This window comes from Trachurus japonicus, chromosome 11 (assembly GCF_045865225.1).
Source record: "Trachurus japonicus isolate A0001 chromosome 11, Traja_1.0".
NCBI lineage: Eukaryota > Metazoa > Chordata > Actinopteri > Carangiformes > Carangidae > Trachurus > Trachurus japonicus.
Window position 1 is genome coordinate 23209080 of NC_140917.1, and position 15871 is coordinate 23224950.

At 43.9% G+C, this 15871-nt stretch overlaps 1 protein-coding gene across 1 annotated transcript in view; it reads right to left on the reverse strand.

The window, feature by feature from the left end:
- Positions 1–2134: 2134 nt before the first annotated feature.
- The window catches only part of trim71 (tripartite motif containing 71, E3 ubiquitin protein ligase), a 28262-nt gene continuing 14525 nt past the window's right edge, over positions 2135–15871 (reverse strand). The window contains exons 2-7 of the mRNA XM_085791934.1: positions 14034–14201; positions 9707–9841; positions 5142–5384; positions 3952–4449; positions 2982–3122; positions 2135–2712 (exon numbers count right to left, since the gene is read on the reverse strand). Of these exons, the coding sequence (XP_085648060.1) occupies positions 2140–2712; positions 2982–3122; positions 3952–4449; positions 5142–5384; positions 9707–9841; positions 14034–14201 (1758 nt within the window). The 3' untranslated portion in view covers positions 2135–2139. The remainder of the gene's footprint in view (positions 2713–2981; positions 3123–3951; positions 4450–5141; positions 5385–9706; positions 9842–14033; positions 14202–15871) is intronic.

Consider the following 15871-nt stretch of genomic DNA (forward strand, 5'->3'; position numbering starts at 1 on the left):
TGAACGCTGAGGTACAGGATATCTAAGATATGAGGATGTAAATCCTGATCATGTGCAAACGGACCCTCTCCTCAGAGGGGAGAGCCTGTCGGTGACTCTTTTCATGGGTCCCAGGGTTCTTTGCTAGGCTAAGGAAGTGGCTGGCAGAGCCTTAATTGTCTTAGTGCTTCCAGTGGGACACAGATTGAACAAAGGGCAAGGGGATTTAAAACCCCACAATGCTTTCACCACAAAGAGTAACTATCTATTAATAAGATTAGACTGGGAAACAAAGGCTAATACGAGATGCTACTTGGAGCCTACAGAGTGTCTAATATTGAAAAGACGGGGGAATCATTTGATGGGCTGATGCGATACGACGCAATGGGGAGAAAGGGGGTTTTCTTTGGTGCGGGTATCCTCTGTTCTAGTCAAAGTACTCATGCACAATAACCGAAGCACACTTTATTCTCCTCAGCCTAACAAGGACAGTGCTATGAACTCAACTCTGTAAGTTTTGTGAACTTCAGACTTCCCAGCAACATTGATTATTTAGGAGAAAAAAAATTTAAGAGGGGGAGGGGTTAGTTTCTTTAACTGCCAAATCTACAGTTGGCCATTGTGCAGAGATTCTAACTTTGGTTGACTCCAGTAGGTGTATAGACCTCAATCTTTAGAGGAATTGGCCCACTAGCGCTGGAGATGTGTCCACAGCTCCGCGCAACAATAAATAGGGCGGGGCTAAACTGGACTGGACTACAGGCCCCGGGGCTGAGGGGAGTGGCTTTCAACCACAATCTAAATCCAGAGGATTGTAATGGTGTGAAGGTCTGTAATTTGATGTCATTAATGTCCTCTGGACGGCCAAATCTACTTGTGAGGCTTTTGTCACACAGCAGGCCTCATTAAAAAGGTGTCATTCCATTATATGATTAAATCTCTACGTTAAGATCACTAATAGATCCAGATCTTGGAAGATTTTTCTCTAAAATCCTTTGGTGGGTCCTCTCTTCTGGAGGAGATGCTGCTCTTCTTGCATACAAATCTTTGCATCTTAGTTGTTTATGCAGCTGACTGGATAGCGACAACACAGGTTGTCTTACTCTGTCCAAAAGTTCATCCAGTCTAATGGGACACGGTTTGGAGTAAGGGTGTGTGAGTGGGTGATCAAACAGTTTGGGTAATTTTATTACAGGGCTTATTTTGGGGGATTTTTGGGGATCATTTTTGATTGATTCCCCGAACTTTATATTTTAGCTCATCAATTTTTTCATCAAATCAGCGTTAGCCAGTAAAGCTAGAGGGAGAGCCTGAAAAGTACTGATCCTTTTAAATCAGTCCTACCGTGACCTGAGCTAATTTTGATTCTATAAAGTTTGGCATCGCTTTGCACACTCTTCTTAGGCTGTCATGACACTACAAACTCCACAGAGCCACAAAGAAAGAGACAAGGATCGATGCACAAGCCAAACACTAACTAGTCTAAAACATGAAAAGGACACTACTGTACCATAGTTTCCTCTTCCAGCGAAGCCTTCTAATGAGAATAAATCATGCAGCCTCTACAGTGGTCTGAGTATTGTCTCAGCAACAACATTCAGGAGGTTCACTTTAACTCATATTTCAAAAAAAGCACAGCAAGAATCCATTAATCCTGTGCAAATATCAACTGAAGAGTCTATTCTTTTTTGTCTCTCTTAAATAACAAACTATAGAGTTAGACTTTCTTCTTTGTAAAACTTCACGGACTAAAACCTCTGCTCACCGACTATGAGTACATTCATAAAGAGCTAAATGAGGTAGGTGTGGAGCAGAGGGTTAAGATTTCAAGAAAAGTGAGAAATTCCCTGAGATGGATACTCAAGGAGAGTGTAGAGAGAGAATTCAGAGCAGCTGAGACCGAGGAAGGGAAATATGGCTCTTTTTCTACTGATTATCAATTTGTAGAGGTCCCCTTTGTCATACATACCACAGATATCTGATTTGGAGAATATCAATGTAAACAAAAAAATCATCTATAGTTTTAATTTCCCTTCATTTCAACGTGCTCTCAATCCTCTCCGAGCTCTCCTCCTGTTGTGTCGGTTGATTCATTCTCTCTCCTCCGTTTCCTTCATCGAAAAAACTGCAAAAAGGTCAAACGGAGGGAGAGAAATTTGTTTAGAATTTGAGGATGCGATTATTTCCAAAGTCGACGACCACAATGACTCCGTCGGGCGTCACAGCCACACCGGAGGGGCGATCCATCTGTCCAAAGCCACTCCCCTGTGTGCCAAATTTGCATAAGAAGTTTCCGTTGGGCTCAAACACTTGGACTCGGTGGTTGCGGGAGTCCGCCACGATGATGCGGTTCTCCTGGTCCACGGCGACGCCCTGGGGCCGTAGGAACTGCCCGTTCCCGGTGCCCTCCGAGCCCAGGAAGCGAGCCGACTGGCAGTCCGGCCGGATGACCAAGAGCCGGTGGTTGTTGAAGTCGGTCACCACCAGGTGGTCTTCGTGGTTGAAGGCCACTCCTCTGGGAGAGTCAAAGTGTTTCCACAGGGCCCCTTCGAAGCCGTACTTGTTGAGGAAAGAGCCGTCGGGGGCGAAGAGCTGCACACGGTGGTTCCTGGTGTCTGAGACTAGGATCTTACCCTCGGAGTTGACAGCCACATCCCAGGGATAGTTGAACTGCCCATTCTTGGTACCCTTTTCCCCAAACTTCAGCAGGAACTGGCCCTCAAAAGTAAACACCTGTCAGACAAAGCAAATGTCTTAAAGCCCAATGTGTTTACATGTGGAGCACGGGGAGAGTAAGCATGAGGAGCCGTGTGTTTATACATGTATATATGGGTTTACAAAGTATCAGAAGCCAACATGCTTTTATAACTTACACAACTTTACTTTTTTTCCCACAACTTTCTTGTGGCTTTGAGACCTTCTGACAAATATGAAACGATGGACTTCAGCTATTGTGCAACATCACAGAGTAGGAGTAGTTTTGATTAAATGGGTTTTCATACCTGCACACGGTGATTGTCCTTATCAGCCACAATGATTCGTCTCTGACTGTCACATGCAACCCCAGCTGGACGATCAAACTGACCGGGCCGAGAACCCAGAGAGCCAAACTTATGGTGGAAGGCACCACAAGGCTTGAATATCTGGAGAGGGAGGGGGGACATTTTTTTAATGTTTACATTAGAACCATCACGATGAACAAGCTCTGATCTAAAGTGTTAACATGAGGCTGCCTGTTAAATAGGAAGGCCAGCCTCTGAAGTCTATTTTTTTTTTTTTTTTTTTACATACTGCAGACTCTCTGCTTGGCTTTTTATAGGTACTGTAATAGTGCAATAAATATTTTCAGCATTTAGTACCACAGTTGTTGGATACGACTCAAGAACATGAGTGTACAGTAAGCCGTCCAAAATACTGGCATTTTGTTCTATTAAATGCTGAAATGGCAGTAATTCATTTATTGCCTGTTTTCATCATTTCAGTGGCTACAGCGTTTGCATATGTGTGTGTGTGTGTGGTCATGTGGAAGAAAGAAAGTAGGAGGAAATTAGATTCATGTGCATTCCAGCTCAAAGTTTGTTAAGCAGACTCTCTGCTACATAAACACTTCAGCAGAAAAATCAACAGTGTGAAGCCAGCATTAACTAATGATTAATGAGAGAATGATAAACTTCATAGAACCACTCTAAATGCAATACAAGTGCAGATCTGTGGGGCATCTATTTGTCATGCTGAGTAGAGACAGACAGTAACGGGTTAGAGTAGAGAGAAGACAACGACAGAGTTGCATTGAGAGTATTGAATAATGAAAATAAAATAGACTTCTTTATATTTGCTTTAGCTGCATTTAATGGCTTAATTCATTTTCTCATCAAAAGTTTCTCATCATTTTCATAAGTTCTGTAAAAGAAAATTGATTCGACACCAGCAGATACAGAGAACTTATCAGAGAGACAAAGGGCCGTGCTGTACCTGTATACGGTTGTTGCTGCGATCCGCCACCACCACGTATCCTTCCTTGTCCACGCTGATGCCCCAGGGGCGGCAGAGCTGACCGTCTCCCTCCCCCTCGCACCCGAAGGACGAGACTTGGGAGCCCAGGGCGCCGTAGCTCCGGCCCGACTTGACGATCACCTTGAAGGGGCTTCCCTGGATGTGCTGGTTACACACCAGCGCCGACACCAGGTGCTCCCCCTCGCTTTTGGGCGCGTAGCTGACGGTGTAGGAGCCGTTCTGGTGGTCCGTCACCTCCGCCGCAGACAGGCTGCCGTCGCCCACCGACATGACGATCGCGGACACCGCGTCCCCGCCGGAGAGACGGGGCTCGCCGTCGTGGTCGTACCCGATCACAGTAAAGGAGGTGGGCTTGCCACGAAGTGCACTTTTCAGACCCTCGCCGTGGGCTTTGGTGACCGGGGCAAAGGCTCCACTGCTGATCAGGCCCATGGCCTGGATGGCTATGTGCAGAGCCTGTGGGGACGGTGATGGAGGAAGTTATGACCAGTGTTGGGCACGTTACTTTGAGAAAGTTATTAATTATAGTTACTTTCCCCCAAAAGTAACTGGGTAACTAATTACTACATGATAAAAGTAACGAATCACATGGAAAGTAACTATTGCGTTACTTCTTTATAAAATGCTCAAATATGTCAAATTACTTGGACTCCCCTCCCTAACCCCCGTTTATCCAACTAGTGCACTAACCAACTCACTCAGTATTCCTCAACACAGACAGGCTCCACGACGCATCGTATCACTCCGCCTCCTCCACACGCTGCTGATCTAAACAGCTGATAGGCGGAGTGATACAGCTCGACGCGGAGCCTGCCTGTGTTGAGGAGTACTGAGTCAGTTGGTTAGTTCCAGATAAACAGCTTTTTTCAGTTGATGAACTGAAACAAAAGTGTCCTACCCTTAAACGGGTATTATTATTTTCTGATGGGACAGCGAAACAGCGCATTTTATTGTCATAACAGCTTTATAACGGGGGAAACAGGAACTGTTTTGATTATTCGTTACTGAAAAAAGCCCTTATTTCGCCGTCATTCCCATCACTGGTTATGACATGGACTTACAACTAGTAATAGACCAGGGTGAGTAAATGTAATTATATCTGGTGAAAGGCATCTCATCTTAAAGACTTGACCACTTTGAGCACTCACCTGGTCTGGAGGAGTGAACATGAAGCGGTCGTCCTCCTGGGGCTGAAGCAGGCCGCGGAGGGCCTTCAGTTCGTGGATCTGGGTGAGCATTCGCTCCCTGGCCAGCAGCACGTCCAGGTGGCGGCCCTCGTCCAGCACCTGGCTGACGGCAGCGATGGTGCTGTCCAACTTGGTCAGACTCTGGTGCAGCTTCTCCACTTGCAGGTACAGAGACTTGGCCTTCACCTGACGGATCTTCTCCACCTAAGAGGAGACAAAGAATATGAGAGATAAACGACCAGATCACACGTTTACTGTCACCTGTTTCACTAAGTTAATACATGGTTTAGATGTTTCATTGATGTGTCATTGCAAAATCCGTCCAGGCGCCACAACACAGGCAGTGTTGCAAAAGTTTCTTGAATTTGAATTAAATCAAAGTATTCTTGGGCTGTGGTGAAAATGTAAAACAATCCAATCAAATAACTCAACAAAAAGTTTCAAAACGGACAGCCCAGATTTAAGTAATGGAGATAAGACTTGGTCACAGCAGGTCTGCCCACTGGGTGGCAGCAGTGTGCTCATTGGAGCAAGTCTGCCTGATATTCAGAAAGAAGAAGAAAAGTGTTTCACATGGAGCCAGTTTCCTGCTTATCCATGTTGATTAGGTAACAGTTTGTCAGTATTAACCAGTGAATCCAGTGGAAACTGGGTCAGGTGGAGAGAACTGAGACTGAACAAGACATAAGCATCAACTGAGAGTATTAGATTCATATACAAGTGGACTTACATAGAGGTTTAGATGGTGGGCACGGGTATAGTAAAATTAATCTCCATGGTAAACCTGTACATTTATGTAGCCAATCATTTTTGTCACTAGTATGAAACTCTTCTTACTTCAAATCACCTTTATTTCTGTCACTTGAAATTCAATCACATAAAACATTTAAGACAAGGTCATACAACATATCTGAATTATACACTGATTCAACACTTGATCAAATCAAAGGACATCATCTACGTCTGTTCTGTAACACCTCTGTGAAAAACAGAGCAGCAGCAGAAACAATGTACAACATACACAAAGTGTATCTGTGTAACAGTCTGGCAAAGTGAAAAAAAAGGCCAACCAACACTTAGCTGTGACACATTTCTGTTATCATGAGAAGCAGGATAAAGTTACAGTAGAGTCAGTGAGAATAAAGCATTAAAGAGGGTGGCAGAACCTGAGAAGCAGGGACTGGGCTTTTACTTAACGTCACCTAACAATAAGAGGACAACACAATAGGCTGACGGCCTCTATGGTTGGAGGGACTTCTGATAGTGGGGAGAGACTCTGAAAAAAACAAAGGGTCCAAAAGAGAGAAGTCTTTTGTTAATCCTTGACATAAGTGGAACTGCAATTTGCATCTGTGAGACTTGAGTTACACTTTATAGTCACTGAGAACAAAGACTCAAGTAAGTTAGGCCTCCTGATGGACAGATGACTAGTTTTAGTTCCTCTGTTGCAACACTCGCTGCCAGAGATGGTATGTATTTCAAAGAAAAGAGACGCCTCAATGTTCTGCAATGCAAAAACTTCCTATGGCTTACAACATCACATGCCACAACTGCTGTCTTATACATTCACAAAACACGCCCCAGATTCAGACGCATTTACAGTCTTATGCTTTACCCATGAGTCACATTCGGCGCCTGCACTGTCACGTCAGAATCTAGTTTGTTGACACGTGGCTGAGTCACGGCGCAGCACCTTCCTGCCTTCGGTTTCTGTTTTCCTGTCAACACAGGTGACCATCACAGCGGCCTAAAGAACAGGAAGCCAGCGAGAACCAGCAGACTCGTTTAAAAATACCGTGTACGGGGGCGTCGTTTAGCTCAGTGGGTAGAGCAGCACCCCATATGCAGAGGCTACCGTCCCCGCTGCTGCGACCCTGGTTCGGTTCTACCAGTGGCCCTTTGCTGCATGTCATTCCCCCCCTCTGTCTCCCCATTTCCTGTCTCTCTACAGCTGTCCTAGCAAAAAAAAGGCCTACAAGCCCAGAGATATACTTTAAAAAATAACATAAATACTGTGTATGTTTGGAGGTTTAACCAACCTTTTTACACTGGAGAAGTGGCCTCGCAGATTACACTGGTTTCCATAGTACCACATCTTCACAATAAATGTTTTGTTCCATCGGCAGCTCAATGGCAAAGAATATTCAGTTTATTACAATGTGAGAAAAGCTGTATGTAGTGACAATTAAAATGTCTCTTTTCTTTTTATAAATTTATTTTGTTATAGTTGAGTGTTTTTGTAACAGCAGGGGTCTCTCCATCACACAAAATGACTCAAATAACAATCTTCACACTCAGCTTTTATACACAGCCTGAATTTTTTAATCAAGTGTAGAGTTCACATGTGCAGACTCAAAGTGAGCACTGTAAAACCTGCTTACAGCGCACCACATTGTCACCTACCTCTATAAGCTAGGCATTCAAATTCATGAAATGTATACCAGTCAGTGAACAGGTCGGGGTTGGGTGTGTGTGTGTGTGTGTGTGTGTGTGTGTGTGTGTGTGTGTGTCTGTGTGTGTGTGTGTGTTATGGTTGCCTATAATGGCTTTATCAGGCCAGGGATAAAGAGAGCGAGTCCTGTAGTGGTGTAAAAAGGATTAAAGAGGGAACATGGGTAAATGAGAAGCTTCTTTGTGACACTTTGACCTGCACACACGCTCACGCTCACTCACACACTCACACACACACACAAAGCTCTGAGGTCCTGAGGAGTAAGACTTAGATCAGTTTTTACAATGTCACCGAACCTGTTCTTCTGTGGGAGGGGGGAGAAACAGAGCGGTGGCCTGGTGGGCGCTCTGTTAAATTACTGGTTTTTGTTCGGCCAGGAACAAAGCAACATATTTGCACGTGTGCGTAAATGTATAAATGCACATACACACGTTAATATCTGGTTTCAGCCACGGATCATATGATGGCAATTTTATGTTTGCAGACTCATACTGTTAGAAACTTGACTTACAATGTATGTCCTGCTGTGTCCTTTTTGTGACATTTTGTCATTATTCATTTATTGCCTACAATTTGGGGATTTGGGAGCCTGGTTATCCAGGGGTGAGGGGCCTCCAAGTGAAAGATCTTTCTTTCACCCAAAAACCCTCTTCTTCTCAGGGTAACCTTAAACCTGCGAGGCCCTTGCAGAGGGTTTCTAAAGAGCAAACTGAGAACCAAACTGTGAGCTCAACAGCTGGCTCCTTGATTTGGTTGGCTTAAGCTAGGCTTAATTAACTTTTAGTGACAAGCGTATGACTCTACTAGAAGCTTGAATGTGACGGCTCACCATCTCACAAGTGATGGTTCGCCGTCTTCCACAGTACTGTGCATTCATGTGACTGAAAAACAGTCTGTTGGAGGCTACTCAGAAGTGACGTGGAGGCAGGTGGCTGGATCTGGTTAGATACTGTATGTTATATACAGTACAGTGTGAACAGTTAAAAAGTTTTTTGTCACATCTTGAAAATATTTTGGAACGTTTTAAATGTGATAAAGATATTTTGCGTAATGCAGGAACTGGCTCCCATTCAGATGCTTTTCAAATATAGCTAAGGCTAATTATCTGACTTTTTGACATGGGTGTCAATCCATTTAAGAATCTCACTCAGTACGTTTACATGACACTTGAAAAAAACGAATTATTGCCTTAATCTGACTATAACTGGACAACTGAAGTGCATGTAAACACCTTAGTCCGACTGAAATCGGAGTTGAGAACTCCGATTAAGACACCCAGATAATGCGATTGGAATTCGATTTTCTCCGTCATGTATACACCTTAGTCGGAGTATAACTGGACAACGCATGTGAGCTGCTCCACAACAGTAGAGACGGCACAGAGAAGCCGCCCAACCCGGCAAAGTAAAGTAAAAAAAAACAACGTCAGTGCAGATTCAATGCATTTCACACAGCGCGACCAGCAATAGTGTTTTATTAAAAGAAAAAAGAAAAAAGAGAGAGAGAGCGAGAGGGGAAAAAAGGAAGCCCGTATCCTATTCTCAGCGCATCCAGCCCAGACTGACGCGTCTGGTTGGGAACTGCAGTTGAGAATTTATTATTAAGCTTACTAAGTTGTTTATATTCAGTTTTTTAGGAGGTGACAGAAAAGTCAACAGGACAGGCGGCGTATTAACCTGCTGAAACAACAGGTGACGCCGCATGAGGGGGCGGACGCCGTCAGTTATTCGATTTTCTCAGTTGCATGTATATTGAGACAAGGACAGAAGTCCGACTTGACGCCAAAATCGAATTTTGACCATAGCTCGATTAAGCTCTGCATGTAAACGTACTGACTGTCACTGCAGCCGTGATAACAACCCTGCTCTGAGGGTGCCACAACAACAGTCCTTTTGTCAACAGAACAGTTCATTAGCACCTGGGTGAAAAGTAGAGAAAACACTGTGCCTGTTAGTTATTGGCCAGTTGTACCACAGAGACCTGAAAACCAGTGGCCGGACCAGAACAAAACTGAAAACAGGTTTGTAAAACAAACATTGACTGGACTTTGATCAACATGGAGGAGGCAGCTCACCTTCCACAGTAGTTCACACTCCCGCTCCTCCAGTGCCTTCTTGTGTCTCAGAACAAGGGCCTTCACCTCAGTCTGCACCACCTTAGCCTTGATCTCCACTTGCTCGGCCATGGCCTGGACTTTCTCCATGCTCAGCTGGGGAAACAAAACACGGAGAATTAACCTCGCTGATAGGGCAGAAAATGAGTCAATATTTAAATAGTGACACAGAAAGAGAGACAGTGGATGCATCGTGGTGTCAGTCTGCAGTGGGGGGGGATCAGACAGGAATATCTGGCTCTAACACACCGCTGCCTGCTCTGTTTTATGGCTCAGATGGGATACGGATGACCTCCAGCGACAGGATGCAGGGGATCAGGAAACATTAAAGAAAGGACACTGTATGTGACATCTTCCTGGCAACACCTGCTCTTTATTTGTGATCTATTCCTTTCTCACATTGAGCGGCGCCTTCACAAGGGAAAAGGAAACATGGGTCAGGAATAGGAAGTCACTTCACGCTGCACAGAATGACGCAGCTTCCTACTGGACTAAACCCTCACTCGCTCACTCATTGTGTGCACTTTAAGATTCAAAAGCAGGTTTTCCTTTCCACAGAAATGCAAAAAATGTCTATAACATGCATATATTTAAAAGTGCATGAGCCAAAAGTTGGTATATTTGGTTAGATTCTAACAATGTAAGAATGGATATTTTTTTTTTACATTAAGTCAATAAACTATTCATGGTACAGCTTATACAGTAATAAAGTTCTTTATTTAACAACTGCTTTAAGGAAATAAAAATGTAAATATATGTATAACCAATGTTTTGATTTTGGTACCATTATCCAGGCGATGCAGTGTCAAAATGTTAAGTTACTTTTGGTCTTGTGTGTATAGTTGGACTATGTGTGTGCTGAGCAGGGATCTCTCTACACAGGATGATGTTGTACAACCGGGACAACAATGAAACATAAAGTTTCTTCATCACCTTTGTAAAAAACCAAGGTGGAATTTTAGGCCACACAGATTTACCTTTTTTACAACCAACAATTTAGGGCTGATTCACATTTCTCTCTTTGTCTCCCTCCCTCCTCCCCCCATGTGTTTTATCTGGCTTTTCCTCTGGCGTTTTCGGGGAGGTCACAGGGTGAACCGGACCTCACAGGGACGAAGGGGAGGTGGGATAAGGCTTCCTTTGTGATATTGGCCGCAGGGATCAAAGGTCACCTAAACCTCTACAGGTCATGATCTGCAACCCCTTGTCTCAAGACACATACCGCACCCACCCCCACTGCACCACGTCACAAACAAAGCCTGGCAGCATGGTCCTTTTCTCTTTCACCTAGCCATTTGAGGCCGGCAGCTAAAGGGTCAACTATATCAGGCCCCCAGAGAGGGAACAGCAGGGAGGGGATACTTTCTGAATTGGGACAAGGATGAAGGAGGTATGTCACTATCTTTGTCCAGCTGCTCATAAATGTCTTTTCTAACTGAGATTGTATTAATTTATTCCTATCCCTCCATGTTTGTCTTCCTCTTCCTCCATTTTTGCCCGTTATTCCAGCTCAATTCCTTTTTCATACTTCTTCTCACATTTTGTTTTCTGTCCTCTCCTTCTTGGCCTCATGATCTCTCTCTCTCTCTCTCTCTCTCTTTCCACCACAGCGTCGCCATCTTCTCTATTTCCGTCTTTTTCTCCATGTTCTCAGAAGAGCACAGCTTGGAGCACAAAGAGGGCCAAACTGACCAATCACACCGCAGAGAAAAGAGCTCTGGCCAACCACGAGGTCACAAGTCCAGGGTCAGGGGGTCAGGCAAGATAATGGGTGTGGAGTGGATGGAAATTTCCTACCTCAGGGGACAGGGGTGTGTTTGTGTGTTTACGTATTATCTGGCGTCAGCACTTACTATGGTGGCGACCTGGGACAGAAACAGACAGACTCACACCGACCATCACCAGGTATTACCAGATGACTCAGCTGCGCATAATATATCCTGGATCTTTTCATTACATAAAACACGCAGCTGTTGACTTGATTTCTGTTGGTTATGGTGATCGGGTTTAAGCTGTGAGACCTGGTCGCGGTCTGAAACGTTGCTGCATGTGGCCTTGAGTCCGGCGTTTGACCTTAGAAGGCCCGCGCTGCGATATCTTGGAATTTGAAGAACACCCAGGGTGATTTAACTCCCCATCCATTAAGGTACAAAGTCAGAGGACGGTCAAACCAAGAGAGCGATAGGTGAGGCACGAGCTCCGCTGAGGGGATAGTACGTGTCACCTGACCTCGGAGCAACACCTAGTGTTTCATGTTTCAGTCAAGTCTTTACCAAGGTCACAACACGGGCAAAGCAGACACATGAATGTGTGCATGTGACCTATAACTGCCCCGCCATAGGTTTATCTCCAAGACCGCAGCACAAAAAGGTGAATGAATGGTATTTGTTGTTATTGTTCAGTTTATAAAATGTTTATATAACATAATCTTAAAATTAATTTCACAAGAATTGGTATTTGTTCAAATTGATTTTAGCTAAACTTTCTTTAAAGATTTTGCATCATACAGAGTCTGCAAACCTTCATCAACCATTTGTCCATCTGTGGTGACAAATTCGAAATAGTTCTTCACTAGGGATGTCACGATTACTTGTTTTCACAATTAATCACAGTATTATACACCACAATTAATTAATCGTAAAGCTATAAATGCTGTCACTTTCCAAAAAATCGGAACCATAGAGGCAGATCATAACAGAACATAACATTGAATTGGTAGGAATGTTAGTGTGTCATTTGTAATAAAAAAAAAAAACGATTAAAATGAACTTAAACATTTGTTATAGACGAAAATTAATAACTTGAATATTATCCTGGGGGAATAATAATTAGTCATATTTTGATAGATACTTAAAATATTTTGTGTAACTAATTAGTAATGTAATTATATTTTGACTATATTTGATTTTACACCTTAATAGTGTTGTGAAATTAATTAATGCATAATAATCGTGATAATCGTAATACCGTGATTGTTACTCTGACAATAATCATACAAAGAAAATCTATAATAGTGACATCCCCATTCTTCACATTATTTACTGATTCGGTGTGATGACTGTAGGTGCAGCATGACTCAATAAATCTGAGTTACATACATTTCATGGACTGGAGTTAAAGGTAGAAACTAATGATTGTATACAAAACTAATTTTGAATTGAAATTGTCCATTACTATTATTGAGTTTTCCTCTGGGTACTGACGTTCAGGAGCAGACAGTGATGAGATGAGTACAACTAGGAAATCTGCTGCTCATCGCAATTGATAGCCAATATTTTTCTGTCTTTTTCTGTTGACTAATTAATAAGCACAGGTTAAACGATTCCATTCAGGTCGGTGATATGCGTCATCGTATGGACAAACCTAGACTCATCAATGGAGATCAAACTGTTTGTGAAACCTCTCATCTTTTCTCCACTCATTCATGTGCCATTGTATGAGCTGTAAACTAAAGGGGGAGGCCACCCCATTCATAATTACGTAAATGAAGAGAAGCAGAGTGTGTGTGTGTGTGTGTGTGTGTGGTAGTGAGAGTAAGAGGTGGGGTGGGGGGGTTGTGAGGGAGTGAATGAGGGGAGGGCAGAGTGTTCCACATCTTAAAACGAGGAGGGGAATTTTTCCCTTTCTCTGAAATCCTTTAAATGCCTCATCTCCCCTCCCCCATCCTCCTCTCCACTCCTCCTCCCCTTTGACCTTCAGCCCTGCCCCCGCCAGACCTCACCCCGTGCGACCCACCCCCTTTTTCAGGGCCAGCTGGACACCTCTAACCCCAGGCTTCCCAGCAGCCCAGGACTGGTCACTCTCAAACACATTCAAGCTGATCACCTCTAATAGCCGGGCACTCTGTGCTGAGGGACGACGGAGAGACACAGCTGCTCTCGGCGGCTTCTCCTTACTCTCTTCAGGAGATGGATGAGTGTCGATTTGTGTGGTTTGACCTTCATAAGGATGGTCTTTTATGGGAGACCTCAGAGGATTGTGCAGGGGAGATTTTCCCTTTGTTTAGCAAAAACCTAAATCAGTTGACCCATTAGAGTCCTATGAAGAGACACAGGACAACTATAAACAACATCTGGCCTTGTTTCTATGTTCTGTGAGATTGATTTTATGCTAATTCTTAACATCATAAAGCACAAACACCAATCCGGTATATATCCAATATAACACCAGTACTGGGAGTTGTTCTATACAGGTTGAACAGTCTTGGTCCCCGCCTAGAGGGGTAGAACGGCCAAACAAAATGAATAAACGACTGGGGGACATTTTCCTGCTCAGGTTCCTGTCTCACCTGCACGGCCTGTCGTCCCTGCTGTGCATCTGCCAACAGCTGGATGGTGATGGCTCTGCAGTCCTGCACGGCGTCTTGCAGGTAAACGAAGGTGTGGCCCATGTGCCGGCCCACGCTGCACTCCCTGCAGATGGGCACCGAGCAGGTTTCACAGAAGAACAGGAACACCTGGGAACACGGATCCATTAGTTAGTCCATTTCGTGAACGACAGCTTGAACCAATTTGAATACAAACTTCATTAATTAAAATGTCTGATGCACCAACAACTGACAAATCACTGATTCTTTTCCCTTCAGAATCAAATAGGTCAAACTGAGAAACCAAAACATTTAACTTTAATCTTCAAATTCATAATAGAAAATGTGTCTTTGCAACTGCAGCCTTTGATGTCTCATCAGTGGGGTATAAAATGTTCATTATTAATAGATCACTTTGATATTTTGACTAACTGTTCAGCCCTAGCTTTAATGCTTCCACTTAAAAAGCGTGAATAGTCAAAGAGACACTGAGAAGAGCTTAAGAAATATTTTAAATTCCATACTGTGAATAAAATAGTCCAAGGTGACCTCAAAGCAGCGGTAAATATTGACCTGTAAATTTTACTCTCCTTCAGACCCACAACAACTGCTGCTGTGGTATTGACCAGCAGTAATATGATAATAGACAGTGTTTACTAAAACAAGACACAAACACACATCTGTCATCATCCCACTTCTCCCTGTGACTCACTGCTGTGTTTTACTGTTGCCAGTCACTGAAGGCTGACAAATGAAACAGAAGGGGTGAACACATTAATCACAAAGTTAAGTGTTGCCCCTCACCAGCCCTCTCTCTCTCTCACATACACACACACACACACACACAAAGCTAATTAATGAGAAAAGACGCTGAATGATAATCAAGTCATCCATATGCATGTGTTTCCAGGGTGGATCATTCAGCCTTCAGTACCCTAGAGAGCTTCTCTCTTCCAAAACACAGGGCTAAAGGAAGCAAGGAAGGACTAAAGGCCACCAAACCTGGATCAATATCCACTCTAGACATCTGGGGATGAGGGCTGTATGAGGATTTTACCCCCATCTCACATTTTTCAAACCAGTTCTTACCCAGAATCTCACAGTTGGCGGCTCTATTGCAAAATGTATAGCTTTACCTGAAAACGACTTAATATGTCTTTTCTTAGATTAAATTGAGCTCCTGTGTATTGCCATGATGATGCGTGGTATGTGCATGACAGATGGAGGAAAACAGCAGTTCTGGTTGACAAAAAAAAAGTCTCTCGCGCCCCCCTGGGATAAGAAGAGTAAATGTCATTTAACCTTTTGTTGAGAAGACCCTAAGCTTTGCTTTAAACCCCTTGTATGAATGCTGATTGGTTGTAATGGAAGGCTAATTAAATATGCACTGGTCATCATATCCCAAAGAGACACCGGATCAATGGCCTCCAATAGCAGGAGACCTGAGTGGATGGGGAGGGGCCTGCAATCAATCCATCAATAATAGCAGTTCCCCTGGGGAGCTGCATAATCTAATGAGACACACACACACACACACACACACACACACACCTTTATCTGATTTCCTCCTTCTTTCTCTTTAAGTTTCCCTTGGATCCTTTTCTCCTCGTCTTTTTTTCTACAATCTCTCCTTCTGCTTCTCTACTACACTCTCCACAGATCTTTGTCCCGCTCCTCTCTCTCTCCTCCTGTCCTATCCCACCCCCATCCACATCCCCTAAATTCCAAGGGGACGGGACGTACAAAAGCGAGGAATGCAGCCGGGCTGGAGTGGAGGAGGAAGGTGGAGGTAGCTTGTGATGGACACACAGGGCTGAAGC